At 41.2% G+C, this 22,040-nt stretch overlaps 1 protein-coding gene across 1 annotated transcript in view; it reads right to left on the bottom strand.

The window, feature by feature from the left end:
- Pappa (pappalysin 1) overlaps positions 1-22,040 on the bottom strand; it is a 243,344-nt gene that overhangs the window by 116,307 nt on the left and 104,997 nt on the right. The window contains exons 8-9 of the mRNA XM_006979576.4: positions 14,227-14,355; positions 8,070-8,161 (exon numbers count right to left, since the gene is read on the bottom strand). Coding sequence (XP_006979638.2) covers positions 8,070-8,161; positions 14,227-14,355 — 221 coding nt within the window. The remainder of the gene's footprint in view (positions 1-8,069; positions 8,162-14,226; positions 14,356-22,040) is intronic.

Here is a 22,040-nt window from a genome sequence, read left to right as displayed (position 1 = left end):
TGTCTATTCCAACTCAACATGGACTGCAAGCAACAGAAGAAAGCCACAGCCCAGAGAAAGGCCTTGAGACCAGTTCTAGTGGCTTCTTCCCTCTTGAAGCTTACCTAAGCTGTTAGTGTACAGATGCACTTCAAGGCAGATGGATTTCTGGTCATTTTCAGTACCATAAGGAAGTCCTTGTTCCTAACTGCCCAGATTCACCTGCCAGGACTCTGGCTGCCCTTCAAAAGCACATGTCAAAGTCTGGTCTCAATTCCTTATATTTAAGAAAGCTTCAAGTGGGTTCCCTGATCCTGAGCCCTTTCTGAGAGTCAGGAAGTTGACCCAGGGCTAAGGGCTAGAATTCCTCCCTGCTGGTATCAGAGGCCTCCTGTTTCTTTTCACTCCAGCTCTGTCTCTTTGTTGGGCAGGCCTCCCTGCTTAGCAAAGGGGGTAGTGGGCTTTGGTCTGTGGCAGATAGGCAGGCTTGATCCTAAGGAATACTGACTTGAGAACTTTGAATGTATTCCTCAGACCTCCCGGTCGGTCGAGGACTCAGATCTTTGGTCCTGCCCACACGTCAGCCTTCCGCCCCATTGCCTCCTTTTCCTGCTCTTTTGTGCCCTGGGTGACCCCTTTTGACCTTCAGGGTGAAAGGAATTCCTTTCTCCTCCCAGAGCCCTTCTTTTAAAACCACACAGTTTTAAAACAATAACAATCTGGGATTTTAATTCTCGAAGTTAGACTCCAGAGGCCCTTTGGGTTCATCTAACTCAGCCTCATCACTTGATGCTGTGTGTGGGAATGCCTAGTTACTCTACAAGAGGTACCAACCACAGTGATTTAGTGTCAGAATTCAAAGATCTGGCTCAGAACCAGTCCTGCCTTAGATGCACTGACTGTTTCTGCGTCAGCCAATTGTGAGATACACAGGGAGGAAGGAGAAGAGGAGCCCATGAGATGCCCTGAATCATCTTTAATACTCTGGACAATTATGGCCTTGATAATGGTGTCTATTTCCCAGAAAAGGAAACTGAGCCTCAGAGGCAGGAGAAAGGGGTCCATGGCCACCCAGACAGAAACCACAGACTCCATGCTCCCCAATGAAGCCTCGGCAAAGGGAACCGATTGAGTGCTATTTTCTCCCTGTCTTAGATGGTAGGAAGCAATGAGGCTGATGTAAGAGGAAAAAGAGAAGGCTTGGGGAAAAGGTCCCATCATGCCATCACTGAGGAAGTGGACTTTATGCAGAGAAGCTTTGTTAGTTTGGGTTTTTTGTTTTTGTTGTTGTTTGTTGTTTTGTTTTGGTGGTTGTAATCATGTCACGGCAAAGGCGCAAGAAAGACATGCCTATTCACTTTCCTTCCTTCTGGGACTCAGTGGTATCAAACAGAAATACCAGGAAATACTTTCCTACTCATTTGAGACTTTATTCGGGTTTTGGACACAGTCTCTGGTGTTTGAATTGTTTTCTGACCAACCTGGTGAGATGACTTTGGACAGTTCACTCAAGCTTGACTCAGTGCCTTTATTTTCTGGTCAGCAAGATGTGTATTATTACTCTGGAAGGTTGAATGATATCATATTTTTCAGAAAGTTTCTTAGCATAGTACCAGTGGAGTTAGGCATCCAATAAGTGGAACCCTGCCTGATGAGGCACACAGATTGGCTATCTGTTGTAAATCCACTTCTCTTGAGTCCAGTTGTACAACCTTGAGCAGTGTACATAATGTTTCAGATTCACAGTTTTATCCTCTACCAAACTAGATAATGACTTTAGTTATAGTTGCTGGGAGCATTGATACAACTTTTGAATGAATTGTGGTAATAAAAAAAAAGAGCATTCATATCACACTATGAGGAGTCACCAGTTTCAATGCTGAACATAAATGAACTCTTTTCTACTTGCCTGTCCTGCCTTGTGGATGGAACTCATGGCAAACTAAGCCCCTCCCCCAGATGAGGAAGTATGTTTGGTTTTCACAAAAACTCTAAGAAATAGCGATGATAACTGATGTGTTTTACTGGTGAAAAAACAGAGGCATAGGGTTAAAGTGTCAGCACCAGGATTTCACCCAGATGCCGGGGGGGGGGGGGGGGGGGGGTAACTACGATGTTTCATGTTGCTCTGCTACTGCTGTGCACATCCTGACTCCATCATTGCCATTGCCCCATCCTCCAAAGTGCTCTTCTCTCTCTCTCTTTTTCATTCATTCTTTCTTTCTTTCTTTCTTTCTTTCTTTCTTTCTTTCTTTCTTTCTTTCTTTCTTTCTTTCTTTCTTTTTCTTTCTTTCTTCTTTCTTTCTTTTTCTCTCTCTTTCTCTCTCTCTCTTTCTTCCTTCCTTCTCTCTCTCTCTCTCTCTCTCTCTCTCTCTCTCTATCATTCTTTTTCTTTAATAAAGGCCTGTCTTTAAGCCAATGTAAACATCGCTTCAAGGAAGTGTTTTAGGGGAAAGTTACTATACTTTTTTTTTAATGGAGGGAAGTGTGAGTGAATCTAGGCATCCGGGAAAGTCTGATTCTGATTCGTAAATTTATTTTTTTCTAAGGTGAGAGGTGGATTTGCCCATTATGCTTACACATTGTTAGAAAGAAAAATAATAAGCAATGTAGCTCCCAGCAGAGCCGGATCCCTTGTCTCCCTCCCGGCTAGCCTAAGATACTGTTTTCTTTTTTAGTCAGTGTTGTTCTAAACTTTCCTCAGAATATCCACCAAGAAGACAAAACGATTCATCTTCTTGTTTTCCTTTCTCGCCTTGGCTCACTAAGGCCAGGACAGCCTGACAGAGGGGCCACAGGCTAGGTGACCCCCTGCCCTCCCAGCAACTGGTGGCAAGGCAGATTGATCTTCAGCCCCCTACCCCTTATCTACCACCTCAAGGAGAGGGAGGACCCTGGGCTGTAGGGAGTGCTAATTGAGTTACTGGCCCTGGCTCTAACACAGGGGTGGAGATGCCCTGTCAAAGATGAGAGACAAAGTGAGGCTGAAAGCTGCTGGGGGAGAGGAGTTGGGATGAAGAGAGAAGGACCCAGGAGGAGTGCCCGCAGTCCTGGGAGATATGATGTGGGAGTCTCTATGACTTTGTTTTTTTCTTGTCTATATATCAGCATCAAGCAAGGTTAGCGTCTCCTCAAGCCTTTAAATAGCTACTAGACAAACGAGGATTGCTCAGTATTAGGTGGCTATCGAAAACATAAAGAGCCTTTCAGAGACCGCAAAACTGAGGTTCCAAGGTACTGGACTGCATAAGGTTCACCACTAAACTAGAACCTGGACCGAATGATCCAGGACTACCCTGAAGTGTGCAGGGTGGGAGATGAAGACACCCAGGGTTGGTTGCATCTCCTGTGAAGGCGTAAGTGTCCTCTCTAAAGGTAACATGTTTTCAGCTTTGCCTCAAGATATATGACTAAGTGCAGTCCCTTTGGGGGATCCTGCACATTTTTGTCTGACTAATTTGACCATTCCCTTCCCTCCTTCGGCTTTTATCAGCAGCCTGTCTGTAGTTTATGACTCAGTGCCTTACAGAGGAATCCCCATTGCTGCTGAACAATGCCTCCAGCCAGCGCCTGCTGGGGGAGTTATCACTTCACTGATACCACGGTTTTGAAAGGAAACCCCAGGCCTGGTGTGTGTTATAGTTCTAAAAGGCGGAAAGAGGACAAGATAATTTCCACATTGCAAGGGGGATGTAGTCGGCATTACTCAAGAGGACTTGTGGGCGGCATTTGTTTTAATAAGAAACTTATTATGTTCTGGGGGACTAGGGCACCGGGGGTGGGAAAGTGGGAAAGGGAAGTCACCAGAGTGTTGCACAATAACACATTGGCACCTTGGGAATACTTCCGGATGTGTGGGCTTCTGAAAAGTGAAGGGGAATGCCCCCGTAAATCTGTCACCCACCCTCCCACTGCTGTTACTGGCCCAGGGAAAACAGCCCTTCTAAATGGTCTGTGATGACAGGAGTGGTAAAGAAAAGCAGCAGAGCAGGAGGAGCAGGAGAAGGATGACAAGGACTAAGAGGACTGGAGGAAAGGGAGACGGAAGAGGAAAAATCAGAAATGCAAATCAGAAGGAAGGAAGGGAGGGAGGGAAGAAAAACAGAAGGAAGGAAGGAAGGAAGGAAGGAAGGGAGGGAGGGAGGGAGGGAGGGAGGGAGGGAGGGAGGGAGGGAGGGAGGAAAATCTTTCCAAATGCAAAGTTCCAGAATAGAAAAAGCAGGGTCCTTTATTCAGTCTGGAGGTAGGACCATATATATCTCTGTGAGCTCAGGTCAGTTGAGACAACATGGAAAATATCAGATCTCACATCTGGAATAAGAGCCACACATAGGATCATATTAAATAAAACAGCATAACATAGGGCTAGCCCTTCCAGTACTGTGGTGCTCCAGTAGAGGACTGTTGTAGCTGATAGGTCTTCCACAACACCCGTCTTCCCACATCACACAAGAGAGGGAAGCTTCTTCAGGAAATGCTACTAAACTTCCTCCTCTGTTGTAAGGATATCTTTCAGTTAGGATTTTAAGATATAATCAACAGAAATTAACTTGGGTTAGCTTAAGCAAAATAAACAAAACAAATCAGCCATTTGAAATACCCAATACCTGATGGAAGGCTTTCTTCAAGGGCTGGACACTAGAAAGTGCATGCCCTAAAGGCCAATTTCAGGCAGATCTGGCCTTGGGACTAGCCTTGGAAAGAACTAACACACCTGTTCCTGTGTCCTCAGCTCTGATGCTAGAGGGTGTCTCTAGTACTTTCCTGCATCCTCATCATAATGGATTCCACAGTGGCTTTTGAATCCAAGTTGCGTATTGGTTGTCCTTCGGGGTAAAAGGTAAATGTGAGCCCCAGTCAAGCTACTGGGTGACTTAGGGAAGAAGCTTGGATATTCAACTATTCTAATGAGGATTGTGCTCTACCTCATTGGGAGAATGATTCTGATTCTGATTCTGATCCCTCAAATCTAGAAAGAGGATAGTAATAGATATCTGCCACAGATGAGCCCTAGGTCTTTCGCATTTTCTGAATGACAATACCAAGTCTTAGTCAACATTGTATTTCCAAGCTGTGGTATGAACCCAAGCCATTTTCACAGAGGTCTATTTTCTTGGCCATTATTCTTGACATGCACAATGATGAGAAGAATGTCCTCTTCAGTGAAACCTTCCCCAACACTCCAGTCCCACATCCCTGAGTTATTAAAGCTATTGGATGTGTGTGTGTGTGTGTGTGTGTGTGTGTGTGTGTGTGTGTGTGTTGTTTTTCTTGAAAGGAAGTTTTTCAGACTGAAGCTTTGGAGTTTGTGTTGGAATACAGTCCCTGGGATCTGGTATCTTAGGATGTGTTCCATTCTGCCTGGAATGCCTGTTTCTCTGTAAGTGTCTGTCATGGAATTCTAAATGATCAGTCAGGGGTACAGCTGATATCTTTGCTCTAACACAGACATCACTCAATGTACAAGAAAAAGAGAGACTTCCTTTGACACCATCTATGTATTTCACTCCATTAAATTATTTCATGAATTGCTTCATAATAATAAAGTCCCCATTAACCTCCAAAGTTTTTTAAATCAGAACTGATGAGTGAACTCCTTTGCAACTAACTTACTACAGCACTGTTTTTAAAGAGCTTAACCCTGTATGTTTACCTTCTCCACAAAGCCTTCCTTTCTTGCTTTGTAAAAGTGACCCATGAAAAAGTTGCCCAGAGAATAATAGTTTACAAATATGCCTGACACACAAAAGATGGCCATCAAATACTACCCCCAAGAAAACACTTAGAACGCAGTGAAAAATATGTGTGTAAGATGGACTTAGGAGGAACTGGGTCTCATCTTCTTGACAATATCCTTTTCTTCATTTTATCTTTCTTCACAAATGCTAGAGAGCATATTTTGGAAACTTCTAATCCTGAACATTTAGTCAAAGAAAAGGAAAAGTGAGGCCCAAACAAGCAAGGAAAGCAGATTCTAGGTTTACCACTTAGTGCTACTTCTAGAAGAGTCTCTAAGTCTTACCCCTCTCTATATAAAGTTCAGTTCCTTTCCTGATAAGTGGTGAATAACATCCTAATTTCCATCTACTCTCTAGCAACCAAAAGAGTCAAATAGCTCTGATGCACAGACCAGCAAGTGAGCATTTTTGTAGCTAAAGGAACAGATAATAGTTGGAGTTCTCTGGGGCATGGGATCTTTCTTTCACTCACTCAGCTCTGCTGTGCCTGGGAAGCGTTCAGACAAAGGAACAAGGAGAGTGGCCACTGTTCCTCCAGTTTATAACCCCAGTTCTGATCCGTGGACTGCAGGGTGCTGGTCCTTTCCTGAAAGCATCTTCCCAGTTGTTGTGCATTGTTGAAGAGTTCTAAAGCATCTATTTTAGGGGACCCATGCCAAACACCCCATCTTTACCAGAACCTACTTTCTTCCAGGGAGTTCCAAAGTGACATACTGCATTCACATAAGTCAAGCAGGTAAGTATTCTTTGATACAGATTGGGATCAGTGATGGTTGGCAAAGGCAAAGTTTGGGTTCAAGTAAAGTTTGCAATTATGAAGAATTCAGCTGCACACATTGGGGACCATACAGAAGAAGGACAGATTCTCAGAGACCTCCTCACCTAATCATTTCCACTTAGAGGAAGCGGACTTAGGCCCAAACCTGGTCAACCTTATGTAAGTCTTTAGCTTAGCACGAGGTCTAGCACTTGATTCTTGATTTTAATGTTTCCTGCTGCCATACCCCTAGGCTAGTTGCTAATCAAGCTTTCACAACGGGCTACACTTAACTCTCAACCTGAGAGAAAGTCTTCTGCAATTAAAAAAAAGAAATAAGTCAAAGTTCTGCCTAGAAACTGTCAAGTCCTCCCTCATTCGGTGTCTTCCTTTTTCTAACCATATTCATTTGCCTAGCATGCCCCTTGTGTTGCTCAGCTCCTACCTGGTGCAGGAGATAGCTAGTAGGTTCGTCCTGAATGTGTTCAGAATGGAATTAACAGTAAACGATGCATTTCTGTTACCCTCACAGACTCCAATCTACTAGGAGGAAGACTGTCTAAGCCCGGCGCTTTAACGCACTGCAGACGCAAGGATGCGATGACATCTCTTTCCCCATAGTCTTCCTGGAAAACTGCCTTTCAGTGAGAAATCTTCCCACCACGGTTTTCATCCCCTCTGTAGCTGCCCAGTCCCCTTTCAGATAGTGCACCTCTGTCCTTTGTACTTGCAAATGAATTGTGATTAGTTTTCACCTCCAGCCCAAGGGATTAGCCAGAGGACCTTTGATCTTCAGGTATCGATTTGCATCTTAAAGGAAGCATGATCTCATCTGGGCCAGCTCAAAATTCCATCCCTGCCCCCACCCCCTGTCTGTTTACCAGCCCTGGGGCTGGACAGGGCCTCCCAAGTGGGGCTGAAACAACAAGATAGGCCAGACTCCTCGAGAAGGCAGAGGAAAACACATTTCCCACCCGACTTGGTAAAGGTGGGAAAAGGAGGTTTGCTTTCTGAGCACGGACTGGTCTGTTATTTGTCCTGGGCTGCAGATCCCAGGGACTGTGCAGCTTGGATCTGAAGCAAGGACCCAAGCAGCAGGTAGATTTCCCCAGCTGGAGGGTGTATGGAGTAGGGTGAGCTGAGACTTGAGAATCACACACAATCAAGGTTAAGTCATTCCCTCTCCAGCCTCTGCCGATCAGTGTGATTCAGAAAACATTTTGTAATCGCCTCAACTTCTGCTTTTTCCTACCTCTAAAGAATAAAAGACTTACACAAGATATACTATAACAATAGTCATCTTGGGTAGTTGGTGTGGAGAAAACCAATAATGTCTGGGAGGTAAAGGATGATAAAAAAAAAATGTCACCTGTCACTGTCATCATTTACGAGGGCATGAGCTCTTGAGGACAGACATGTTTGTCCTTCTGTCTTACTTTATTTTTCCCTTTCTGTGTTTCACAGTGCTTATGACAGTGTGTGTCACATAGGAGACACTTGATAAATATGAACTGAAATGAATGAAGTTTATTTAGTCATAACTGTGATTATGATAATTGGACAATCAGCCAAGGCCAAAGACAACAAAGACTCACCAATGCAGTTGAAGGAAATTTCTTGTTGGCAGAAGAGGGAGCAGCCATCACCATTGAGCTTATTCATGTCATCACATTCTTCTCCTTGGCCTCTGCACAGTGGATATGGAAGGGAAATATCGCAGGTCAGATTCGGAACCGAGGCTCAACACACAAAGATACTCACAGGAATCATGGGGCTTCTGGGAGATTGTTTGTACATGCAAGTCTCTCTCCCTGACAGCCCCGTTCCTCATCACAATGAAATCAACAGAAGGTATAAATTCATAAAACGTGATTTCATTAATCTTAGTTATGCGTTTATGACAAATAACAATTCTGCTTCAAAACTGGCAAAAACGTTGAGATTTCTTTTTTACATGTATGCATGTGTATGCTTGTGTGTGTTTGTGTTTGTGTGTGTGTGTGTGTGTGTTGTGTGCCTGCATGTGTACACACATGCATAGAAATACCTATGTATGAATACACGTGTTCAGGTCCAAAAATACATGGGTGCACATGTATATGGAAGCAGGAGGACACCCTTGGATGTTTTGTTGCTGTCAGGAACATGTCCAGTTTAGTTCACGAAGCACAGTCTCTGATTGGCCTGGAGCTCATTAATTAGGCTCGGCTGGCTCACTGGCCCAGAAAACTGGGGATTCAACTTTTTGGATCTCTGCTGTGTTGATTATTATATTATTTGTTTGTCCCTTCTTTTTAAAGTGGGTTCTGGGGATCAAACCCAGGGCCTCATGCGAGCAAGACAAGCACTTTAGCATCAAGTGAAATCTTCTTTATTCTTTCTTTGTTTCTGTGGTGCTGGACATCCAAACCTCTCCCAGCCTTATGTATGTATTCCCAGCCCAGGCAAGCATTTTACCACTTGAGACATCTCTCCAACCCTTATCCTTTGAAACTTCAAGTGCTTTAAATTGATATGACAGCCAGGCAGTGATGGCACATGCCTTTAATCCCAGCACTTGGGAAGCAGAGCCAGGTGGATCTCTGTGAGTTCGAGGCCAGCCTGGGCTATAGAGTGAGTTCCAGGAAAGGAGCAAAGCTACACAGAGAAACCCTGTCTTGAAAAACCAAAAATAAATAAATAAATAAACTGAAAAGACAGTGGATAATAAGAAATAGAGGAATAAATTAACAAATGGCTGGCCAGCTCTTGTTCCTGGCATGTCACTGCTGTCTATAATGGAATTATTCTTTTTTCTTGTAAAGGGTATAAATGATCAAGGTCCCCAAGCTTCACCCTTGCTTGTGCTGATGCTGTCCCCTCTCAATACACCCAAAGACTCTGTCTTGTTTGTACTTACATCCCCTGGCTTAGTCATCTTTAACTAGAAAGTTCTATTCTCCCCATGGAGGGTGTTGTTTCTTGTTGTCCAGAACTTTGAGGCCTATTCTTCTTGCAATTATTTCCATCACCTAATGATGATTTTTGCAGAGGTTGAAATGGTCAGAAAATAAGTATGGCCTCTCTCTCCCTCCACTCCAACCCTTTCCCTCAAACTAGGCTTTGGCAAGGAGAAAGAAGAGCAAAATTTGGGAAACCAGATAGATTGTTGTTTTTTGGAAAGTTCCCAGAAACAAAAAAATCTTAAGCTTAGGACTACATGTTTGGAAAATAATTGCCCAATCTGTAAGTCCCTTGGCCTGTCTAGCTGATCTTTTGATAAGTTTAAATCTATTGAAAGCAAATGAAACAGATTTCATTGTTCAGTCACACTAGCTACATGTCAAGTACTCAGTTGCAGCATGTGGCCAGAGGTCTACTATGTTAAGCACAGAACAAAATTCTACAACCCCCAAAATATTTATTGTATGGTGGTCCTGTAGATGCCCACCCTCATTTTCTCATGTGTTATAATGGAAATAATTAATCCTTCTTGAGTTGGGTACAAAAATGAAGCATTGTGGTGGTATTGTGTTCCCCGAAATATTGTGCACTCTAATAAACTTATCTGGGGTCAGAGAACAGAACAGCCACAATATTAAACATAGAGGTTAGGCAGTGGTAGCACATGCCTTTAATCCTAGCACTCCAGAGGCATAGATCTGCCTGGATCTCTGTGTGTTTAAGGATACAGCCAAGCATGGTGACTCACACCTTTAATCCCAGGAAGTAAAGGCAGGAGGCAGAAAGGTATTTAAGGTGTGAGGATGAGGGACTATAGCCTGGTTAAGCTTTTAGGTTTTTGAGCAGCAGTTCAGCTGAGAACTATTTGGATGAGGACTCAGAGGCTTCCAGTCTGAGGAAACAGGATCAGCTGAGGAATTGGCGAGGTGAGGAAGCTGTGACCTGTTCTGTCTCTCTGATCTTCCAGCGTTCACCCCAATACCTGGCTTTGGGTTTGTTTTATTAATAAGACCATTTAAGATTCATGCAACAAAGCATGACTTAAAGGGTCTAGCATGCTGGGCAGCACCTAGCAGATGAGAAAGGAATCAGTTCCCATTCCTTCTTTGCCTTGGGAGGTCTTTGTAGAGTGTGTGGCAGCTGTCTCTCCCTCCTTGGAGACCAGCTGGGAACTGTCACAGCATGGAACAGGTCTCAGACTTTTCCTTTTACTAGGGGCAATTAACACCAGGCAATGTTTGTTGTCTTTAGGAGGTGTCAGAATAGCAGGAGAGGACCTAGTAATCAATCCTTAAGATGACCTAGGACATTGTATTGATCTCCAAGGAGCCACCCAAGTTCTCTCCTGTCTGAAAAACTGTGAGCTACAAGGTTTGTACTCCTAGCTGTCTTCAGCATCCTCTGCCAGTGAACCTCACAGGCTTGACATCACCAGTGACCTTCAGCCTCTCAGAATTTTCATGGGTTATATAGGGAGACACCCTTGCCCTGGATCTGGACTGGTTCCCTAAGCCCTGAACAATATTTCCAACATACCTTCCATCACCACCCAAACAGTATGTTCTCCTGGGTTTAAGCAAAACTTTAGGGTCACCACAAATATCTTCTAGGCATGATTGGTCTATCATTAGATGGAACAGTTCTGAGAAACCTCCCTTGACCTCTTAGGCTGGAGTGGGTAGGTGTCATTCTTTGTGTTCACAGACATCGTGCTTCATCTATCACAGAACTGACTGTCTTTGCCTAACACTGGAGTTCCTGTAGTAGTCTGTGACATGCCAAAGGAGGAGACAGATTCTTCATCATCCTAGCAGCCCAGTGACATATAAGTGTTAAGGGAGATGGCATGTAGTCATCCCTCTACTGACTAATTTTGTAGCCATCTCTTCTCACATTAAAATGAAGAGATGAATTCAGATGAGAATCAAGTCCTTAGTACAAATGTTGGTTTTACTTTTTAATAGGTGTGAATGCTTGAGAAAAGTACTTTAATTTTTGTGTGTGTTATTTTACTACAAAGTATGATTGAAAATTCTTGTGTATTAAATAACTTGATTTAATCATAAAACACAGCTCTTTAAAATTTATTATTATTATTATTATTATTATTATTATTATTATTGTGTATATTAGTGGAGTTGGTTCTCTCCTGCCTTTATGTAGGTTCTGGGGATCAATGTCAGGGTTTTCAGGCTTGTTTGGCAATTAATTACCTTTATCTGCTGGGCACAATGCTTACATGGGTCTTTATTTTAGAAGAGCAAAAATGCTTCCTAATGTAAACTATATTTTGCCTAGTAAATATAAAGTTGGCATGTTTTAGTTAGGTAATATGTCAACTTTTTTGTTTAAAATGTCTTTTTTTTTTTGAGATGAGGCCAGGATGCCTCAAACTTACTGAATGTCTGAAGATGACCTTGAATTTCTGATCCTCCTGCCTCTACCCACCTCCAGGGCAGGTATGTACCACCATGCTGGATTCATACATATCTGACTCGGGCTTCAAGCAGGTTAGGAGAGAACTATACCAACGGAGCCAGGCTGCCAGTCCTCAATATGTCATTTTTAAGTTTACAAATCCATGAGTCACTGACATACTTTATTGTAGGGCAGGGACTCTGATGCACACTACTATCCCTTTGCACAGTCAACAGAAAAAGTGGAATTAACTGGGTTTCACCTAATCATACTGCAACATGTATTTCTTTCAGTGTTAAATCATGATCAAAAAGCAGCATACTGCTCTGGCTGGAGAGATGGCTCAATAGCTGATAGCATTTGCTCCTCTGACAGAAGACTCAGGCTCAGTTCTCAGCACCTACACCAGGCGGCTCTCACAACTGTCCCTAGTCCCAAAATCCATCACTCTTTTCTAGACTCTCCCCAGGCACCAGGCATGCATGTGGTGGACACACACACAGAAGCATGAGCATGTACAATAGAAATAAATCTTAGAAAATACAGCATATTGCCGTGAGATACCTATGTTTCTTTGTGTGGATTTTCGAGTTTAAACTGCTTTTACCTTTACAAGTACAAATCTAGTCCTAGCTAGATTGTCCTTTCTTCCCAATATGGAGGATTCCAGTTTCCATCACCTACCACACAATCACCAGCAACAAATCAAACTGCTCTTCCCTCTGGCATTACTGTCAGAGACAAACACAAGCCATAGACATCGAGCACTTCTCTTTCACATACGTACCACACCTGAGAGCTAATTTACAGGCTGCACATCAGTGCTTTCATCCAAGCCTGAAGCAAATGCACTCTTCAGACTACCCATCCTCCAACGGGAATAGCAATTGTAATCCCATGTTGCAAAAATATTATGTGACACCCAACAGTGCCATTTAATGAAGGAATTTACCAATAGCTTGTTTTGCCATCTCACACATAGTGCATGTGATTAAACCTGCCAATTGTTTTAGACTTTAGTGGTAGTGTCACTTGCAAATAAATATACTAGCAATGGGAGCAATAAGAAACTGAATTTGGAATGATGCTTGATCTTATCTTCATTTATAGAGGATAAAGAAAACCTCGATTTTGTACCAGCGCCTGGTTGTTTTGTGCTTATTTTAGAAGACAATCGATCAGAAGTTGATGGTAAGGCTTCATGACTTCTTGTTCCTGTTTGGCAGATGTATGTATCCTGCCTCAAGGACCAGGCAATGAATAGACTGAACATCTTATAAGATGCATTTCTTCTTGCATACAGCTTGATGCTTTGCAATCATAATTTCTAGTTGGACCGAAATCTTTCACATCTTGATTCATTCACTGCAGTGTATTCATTTTCAGATTCTCTACTCACTCTAGAATATTGTATAGTGCTTATGGTTTCAATATTGTATGTTACAATACTTTGTTATATTTGTGAAGCTTTGGCCTATTTTCTGATTTGATGATTGCAGTTTTAACAGATGTAAAAGGTAGCCAGCAAAGAAATATATTTTTTTTCAGCTATTAGCATGTTCACTTAATATAAAAGGGAAGCTTTGAATATGTTTTAAGCAGAGAAGCTAGGTGAACAAAATTCCACTTTAAAGAGGATATTGTATGTAGGCCAGATTAAGGGTAGATCATCCCATGTCAAAGATCCAGATTAGAAATTGGGTGGGTCTTCCTACTTCAAATGATTTGTGAGTGTGTGTGTGTGTGTGTGTGTGTGTGTGTGTGTGTGTGTGTGTGTGTGAGAGAGAGAGAGAGAGAGAGAGAGAGAGAGAGAGAGAGAGAGAGAGAGAGAGAGAGAGAGATTAAATTGAAATGTGGCTTTAAGAAAAGAAAATTGTTTTGATTTTTTTTTTTCAGGACAGGATTTCTCTGTGTAGCCCTCGCTGTCCTGGAACTGGCTCTGTAGACCAGGCTTCCCTTGAACTCAGAGATCTGCCTGCCTCTGCCTCCCAAGTGCTGGGATTAAGTGCAAATCCATGCCTGGTTTAAAGAAATGTTTTTAAGATTTTTTTAAAAGATTTATTTAAGCCAGGCAGTGGTGGTGCACACCTCTAATTTAAAAAACAACTAAGATGGAAAGCAGATGGCAGGAAGTACATAGTAACATCTCTGGTAAAATCATATACTATATATTTGAGAAATGTGTGTGACCCCAGAAAACATCATTGAGTTTTCTTTCAAGGTCAGCACATGGCTTAAAGCCCAACTAACAGGTTATTGGAGAACACTGGCACCTCAGAGTTTATGCACCAGAAAGCATTTCCTACACTCTCCCAGTAAAGCACCTTGTTCATCTCTTGACCTAATTACCATTTTCCTAAACCTCCTTTTTTACTGGGTGGACCTACTTACTTCTGGATAATGCCATCACCACAGTATCCACTTCCATGGGTGTATATGGCAGCCGGTGATGGCTCACTCTCTTCAGTTCCTGAAATGGTGATGATCTGGTACTGGTACACACTGCCAAGCTTCAGATCCCTGGAAAATGTAAAGGAACTTGTTAGTTAAAACAAATGCAGTGCTTGGGGCTGATAGGCAGAGAATGAAATATTGATTCCTTTGAGTACACTCTTTCAGCCTTCTTTTTTTTTTTTTTTTAAATCAAAGGCAGTTGTAGTAATAAAATAATCTCTATTATGCACTGGGTTAAGCTTCTTTTTTCAACACAATGGACTACATTATGATGTACACCAATAAAAACATCCTTTACTAGATGGATAACTGTATAGTACTAAGTGCTTTGGACTTTGAACTTCATAGAAATCCTTGAAGGAGCAGAGCAGGGAGTATGGGATCCATGCGATGAGAGTGTATGGGAAGAAGAGATCCTGGGAAAAGATTAGCTAGGCAAAATCACAGAAAGTGGAGGGAACATATCAAATCCTCTGAACATCATCTGACCATTTCCTCACCTTTAAAGACCTATGCAGGTACCCCCACTGAATATGGGAAAGCCTTTTCCTTATGCTGTGTTGTTAGAAACTAGCCTCTTCTCCCCACATTCCTATCCATGACTCTTACTCTTTACTTAAATAACAATAGCATTCATTAATTGAATCTTGGCCCTGGGCTATGCACTTGCTATATATTTGCTTATTTGAGAATCAAAACAATCCTACATTGGAACTCATATTTTTATGTTGTTTTTTTATAGATGATGAATATGAGGCATAGAGAAGTTAAGCCAATTGTTTCCAATTGCATGCCATTGAGTAATAACTTATATTCTCCTTTATCCCCACAGGCCTGCCTAATAACCACATCTCTTGAAGAGAGAGGTCTTGTCCTGGAATAATAGTTCCGGAGCCTGGTACCTGCCAGACGTCCAACATGCCAAAACTGCATCTCTCCTCTGGCTTAAGACATCCAGGGCCTGTCCGGGCTTCCTCACCCAGGAACCTGGCTACTGCCAATTATCCTCTAACACAAAAGTATGCTTGTGTCAATTCTACATGATCACATCTCCATTCATATTTCCTGATAGACAGTTTTCAAAGGGATATGCTACCCTTCATTTACATTGACCTATATGCCAATTATTCATTTTTTATGACAAAAAATTTACTATGGGAAATATTACAAAAGGTTAATGAGATTCCAGAGGGAAAGGAGGTAGATTTCATAAACAGAAGGAAGATGTCAGGAAATCTCAAGATCTCCTTGCCCATCTGTTATTTCAGCTGCTATGAAGGCTGGAGATGTTTGGATAAGGCCAACAAGATAACAGGTGCACGGACAATGGATGGGGAAGGTTTCCTGACACTCAATGTAGTGATAGTTAAGAGTTTGTGAGCAATGGAAGATTCCTGTGAAGAACACAACCTTGGTGGAAATCATAGGCACATTATCCCCAAAGGGAATTTGTTTTAGCAGCACTGAAGCAGCTATCAATATTGGGGGCAAACTAAACACCCTTAGGGATTCTGCAAGAGATCTGGTGAATATCTTGGGATGTTGCACAGATAAATGATGGTTGCATTGTAAACTCTCAGAAGGACATCACCACAATACCCCTTTTATTGACTCTTTACTTACGCCTTGACTATTGAGGGACTCTTCCAAAAGTACAGTAAGAGAGGGGAGGGAATGAGGGTCTAAGACACATGAAGGCATTAGATAAATATGACATGAGTTCTATTATAAGCTTACCCATTCTAAACTATGAAGGTACATTAAAATGTGATAACATTTTAGAATAAAGTAAGAGATTTGCTTCAGGTTACATCCTGCGCCACAGGTGGGGTCCTTTTGCAGAAAAGCTTGCCAAAATGAACAGTGCTTCTTGAGTTATTTTTCGTGTGTGTGTGTGTGTGTGTGTGTGTGTGTCTGTGTGACATGACAAATGCTTTGTAGCTTTAATATTTAAAGTGATGGGCTAATCTATTGTGGGTGTTTTTCGTCTACCCCTGCCTTGGTTTCTCTTGTAGCATCTTCATGTCAAGTTCCTCCTATGCCTCAGCAGTCACCAACTTGCAGGTAAGCAAACACCTTTTTGTGTCCTGGTTTTATCACTTTTATCCAGAAAGCCATGGGATATATTTATTTTCAATCTCTCTCAGCCTATTTCAAATTAATTCTAAACTTGGCCTTATGGTATTTTCCTACATGTGAGAATGTGAGAATGTAAACAGTGCACCTTGTGTCCCCAACTCATGATGAATTGCTAGAAAATGCTGAGCTATTATTATCAATGGCTGATTAGCAACATTCTCAGTCCCTGAAATTATTCTATGAACTCTTTAATGGGGTGGGGGAGACAGTGAAGAGTCAAATTATATATATAACCCTGATGTGGCAAATTCCTGAAGAAGCGGGTTTACCACCAGCTTCTTGTATTGCAGAATCTTGAGACACTTCATCTTGTATGGTATCATTTAGTTGGAAAACACACAGTGCCAAACACCTCACTTTCTTTCAAGGCAACCCACCCTAACTTCTGAGAATTTTACAAACCAGGTCTTTACCCTGTGGTAAAACCTATCTCTTAATGACTTCTACCCAGTGACCCACTAAGCAGCAGTGTGCACAACAATTCATGAAGAAATTTTCATAGCCCTTCTCTCAACTGTGTGTCTGCCTCTTGTGTCATTCCTTTGAAGCCTAATAGCAACTATCAGAGTCAGGGGCTAATATCCTATGTTCCCAGATAGGGCAACAGAAGTGTGAATCACCCTTCAGTAAAAAGACGAAGGAGGAGGAGGTAAATTGCTATTAAATGATCATGATTCTCCTGTAATAAAACTACATTTTTTTCTTTCATTCACCTTAAAATTAATGCTAAACACAGGTTCGTAAGAACTTGGATATTTTTCTTTTTGAAAGACAAACTGGTGAGTGTGGAAGACTTTACTAGTTTGGCGGAAGTTACAATCTTTGTAACAGCTGGTCTAAAAGCAGGAAGCTAGTGTCAGGTCCTTCCTTTCAGCTGCTTCTGAGCATGGGAGAAGCTTCTAGCTGTTTCTTGAACTCATTCCCCTCAACATTCTTACTTCTACTAGTCCTGTCTTGTGGCCTCCTAGAAGGTTCCACAACACCCTGTAACTTGCTACTAAACTAAAACTCCTCCTTTCCTTTGTCTCCCTTTTCTTTCTTTCGTTTTTGTAACTAAAACTCTCAGATTTAATCTGAGATGTGATTATTTTATTTTGACCATTACTGATTTCTTTCACAGAATTTGGAATGCTACTTTAAATTTATCATTAAAAAACATTAATCTTCATTAATATTTAATCATCAGTTCAAACTCTATCTAGGATTACTTTTGCATTTACCATTAACATGTGATAGATTATTTAGCTAATATTAAGAGGCTGTTTTGTGGCTCCTATGCATACCATTTTAAAACAGTCTTTCCAGGACTTAGCCATTGCTTCTGTACAACTGTCTCAAATGACATATCTTCCTTAGGTTTGCATTTCCAGTTATTGAGGAAAATGCTTTCATTTCTCATTGGCATGATTTCCTCAATAGTCCTTCTTAAAAATGTTATTACAAGGCTGGGTGTAGTGGTCCACAGATGTCATCCCAGCACTTGGAAGGCTGAGAGAAGAAGATTGCCATGATTTCAAAGCTAGCCCAAGATACCTAGTGAGTGATAGACCCAGCTAGAGTATAAACTGGGAATCTGTCTCTCTGCTGCTCTCCCGCCCCCCCCCCCGTGTGTGTGTGTGTGTGTGTGTGTGTGTGTGTGTGTGTGTGTGTGTGTGTGTATAAATTGCATGCCAACTTATAGCAAACTATATCTCAAGTACATAGTATATTCACACATGGAAACTTGGTTAGATTTTGACACCATTATCTCAAGAATATATATAAAAAACCAACCCAGACCTCTGTATATATGGGACAATTAAGTAGCTTGATCTTCTTGTGGGACCTCCTAACAGTGGAAGCAGGGTCTGTCTCTGACTCTTTCACTGGCTTTTGGGGATCCTATTCTTCATAGCAGATTGCCTTTTTTTTTTCTTTTTTCTTTTTTCTTTTTTTCTTTTTCAAGACAGGGTTTCTCTGTGTATCCCTGACTGTCCTGGAACTTATTCTGTAGACCAGGCTGGCCTCGAACTCACAGAGATCTGCCTGCCTCTACCTCCCAAGTGCTGGGATTAAAGGTGTGCGCCACCACCGCCTGATTCTTATACAACATTAATACAAGGGGAGGTGCTTATTGCAACTTGATATGCCATGTTTTGTTGGTCTTCCTGGGAGGCCTGCCCTTTCCTAAACAGAAATGGATGAAGAGTAGACTGGCAGGTGTAGAGGAAAGGTAGGGGAAGGAATGAGAGGAGAAGAAGGAGAGGAAACTGTGGTCAGTATGTAAATGAAATAAGTAAATTTAAAATAAAATTTAAGAAAAGAAGATTAAGAACCCAGAAGATGTCTAAGCACCCTTAGGTTTAAATACTTGTGCTCATTTTCAAATGCATATTTTAAAATTGTTGATACATAGTTAATATTATGATTACAACCTATAGAAACCCATAATTAAGTCATTACAACTCCTGGAGGCTGATTTTCAAGTTGGGGTTTGTTACTGGTGTCCCATGCTTCTATGAAGACATGGAATGAAAAATGCATCAGTATGTAGGAAGAATAGAAGACAGACCTCTTTCCACTGTGGTAACACCCTACTTTGTTTCTTTCAGGAAACTTTTGAGCCCCTTATTCTTTATCAATATTCTATGGTTTCCATATCACAGCAATCATGGATCATATGCCTTAAAATGGTCTCTGTTTTCAAGCTGTATTTTATTTCTCTAAAATTCTACCTTCTAGATAAACAACTGTAACTATAGTTTCAATTTGTTTCCTACTTACCAGACATATGTTATACTTTGTGCATATAGTTTCAACCAGAACAAATATTCTTGAGCAGTTGTTATTATTACACCTTCTCTGGTGAAGACACTGGCACATGAAGGAGAGAACGCACTACCTGCCTGTAGCTTTTGCCATAGGCAAAAACTTGAATGACTTCCATATAACCACATCCCAAGACAGTGCTTCCTTTAGTTATAGAAGCTTCCAACGGTTATATACTTGAAAATACAACAGACAGGAAGTCAAAAGTCAGAATCATCAGCCTAGAAGGGTTCACATATGAAGTCCAAGTGGAAAGATAGAGAAATCAGAAGACACACATTCTTCTTTAAATACTGTCACTGACTCAGTGCCCTGGGAAGCCAGTGCTTCCCTGAGCATCCATTTATTCATCTATGAAATAGAATTTGGGAGAAGTGTAATGCTTAGATCTCCAATCCATAGTTGCAATTTAATGAGGAATGTGTTCTTCACTCTTCCTGGCTTGGACTTTTATACAGGTTAGAAGCTGCCACTATAGTTAAAATTCTCTACTAAGAATGGGTGTAGGTCAAAACCTACCACCCAGACTGTCTGAGCTGGAAGATATGATGGCAAGACCACCTAGGCTTCCTCTGGCTCAGGAGGATCCCAAACATCCTGGTCTAGCCTAGGGCTAAGAATCAGAGGGTAATGCCTAGGCACTTCAGATACCAGCTTGGAGCCAAGAATAGGGAAGGAAGGAAACAATCACTTTTCAGGCCTGAGAAGAAGTGCCAGAGACTTACAGCTGTTTTAATTAGAAGACATATCAATTACACAAAAAAGTGTGGAGAAATCAATAACAAATATATAAAGACTTCCTCTTCATTTCTGTCAAATGCTACATTGGGCTATGTTTTATTTTTATATCCATTTGTTTTATATCATTCAATACTTGGTATATTACACTGGTTTACACATCTTAAATCTCAAAGAGGTTTTGTTTGTTTGTCTTTTGTTTTTCAAGACAGGGTTTCTCTGTGTATCTTTGGGGGTCCCAGAACTCACTCTGTAGAATAAGCTTGCCTAGAACTCACAGAGATCCACCTGCCTCTGCCTCCCTGAGTGCTGGAATTAAAGGTGAGCACCACCATCGCTCGGCGGAGGTTTTAATGTTATATTCATTGTTGTGTAGCTTTTTCTTCATCCACATTGTTTTGAGATTATCCACATTGGTACAAATAGACTCTGTTCATTATTTTCACTGCCATAAGTGTACTATTCTACAAACAAGTCATACTTCCAGTTGCCATTCTGTATATAATGGGAACCTAGGCCGATTCTTTTAATATCATTGATATTTAATACTTTTGTTTGCTATTTTCAACAATGTTGCTTTAAACAATTGTGTTCACATTCCTGTGGACATAGAACAAGAGTTTTCTGAAAGAAATACACCAAACAATAGCATTATTAGGCAGGGAGTACTTGCATTTTCAAATTTATTACATGTTGCCAAGTTGTTCTCCCAAATGGTTGCACCAATTAGCAGGCCTACCAACAGACTTCCCCTTGCCTCAGTCTTTGCCAGCACTCAGTTCTGCCAAACATTTAGTTTTTTTGCCAATCGTCCGGTTATTAAATTATATTTAATTATTGTATTATTTTGTTGTTGCTTCATTACTAATAAGCCTGAGTATCTTTTTATATAATGGTTGGCCTCATACATTTCTAGCCCCATGGATTGCCTGTTCATTCTACTGCCTTTTCAAAATCAGGCTTTCAGTATTAATATGTAGTGTGTTTACATACACTGGACAGGAATTATTTATAAGTAATAACTTCGAAAGTGCCATTTCTAAGTCTTTTACTCCTACCTTGTACTCTGCCTATTCTGTTCTGTTGGATAGTGAGGTTTGTTTCCTTCATGATTTGTGCCTCAATATCATAAGATAGCTTCTTTAATTTTTTAAAAAAATATTTATTTTATTTTAAATCTTGTGCCTGTGTGTGTGTGTGTGTGTGTGTGTGTGTGTGTGTGTGTGTGTGTGTGTGTGTTGGGGTATGAGCATATGTGAGCATGTGTGAGTACAGGTGTCTATAGACTCCAGAAGTCGGCATTTGGATCCCTGAAGCTGGTGTTACAGATGGTTGTGAATTGCTCAACATGGGTGCTAGGAATCGAATTCAGATCTGCTGCAAATAGGTGCTCTTAACTACTGAACCATTTCTCTAGCTCTCTAATTACTTTTAATTAGCAGATTGTTTGATTTTTACACACATTTACTTATGTATTATCTTGTGTTGGTCTTATTTATTTATTATTAATTAATTAATTAATTAATTTATTTATTTATTGTGTGCGTGCGTGCATGCGTGTGTGCATATACATACCTATGGTGAATGTGCTTGCCTGGAGAGGCCAGAGGTCAGCCTCAGATAATCTTCCTCAATTGTTTCTCCCCCTTAGTTTTTGAGATAGAGTCTCTCATTGAACTTAGAGCTGGTTGTTTCATCCAGAATGGCTATTTCATAAGCCCCTAGAATTTGCCTGCCTCTGCCTCCTTAGCACTGGGGTGACAGGGCACACCATCATGCCTGGCTTATTTGTGGGTGTCAGGCATCTGAACTCAGGTCATCTACACTTGCACAGAAAACACACTACCTACTGAATCATTTTAGTTACAGTGAGGTCCAATTTTACTATCGTATTGTCAGTAGCAATCTGTCTTAATTTAAATATCTACATAAAAATCTTGATTTGTATTATGAGTCCATCCTATACTTAGTTTTCTTTCTCTAAAAGATTATTTGCACTTTTATTAAGTCATAAGTTTATTTGTTTTTTTAATGTATAGTGGGATTTTATTCCAGTTTTATTGATT

The sequence above is a fragment of the Peromyscus maniculatus genome, chromosome 2, assembly GCF_049852395.1.
Source record: "Peromyscus maniculatus bairdii isolate BWxNUB_F1_BW_parent chromosome 2, HU_Pman_BW_mat_3.1, whole genome shotgun sequence".
In the NCBI taxonomy this organism is placed as follows: domain Eukaryota; kingdom Metazoa; phylum Chordata; class Mammalia; order Rodentia; family Cricetidae; genus Peromyscus; species Peromyscus maniculatus.
This window is presented reverse-complemented; position numbering and strand designations above follow the sequence as displayed.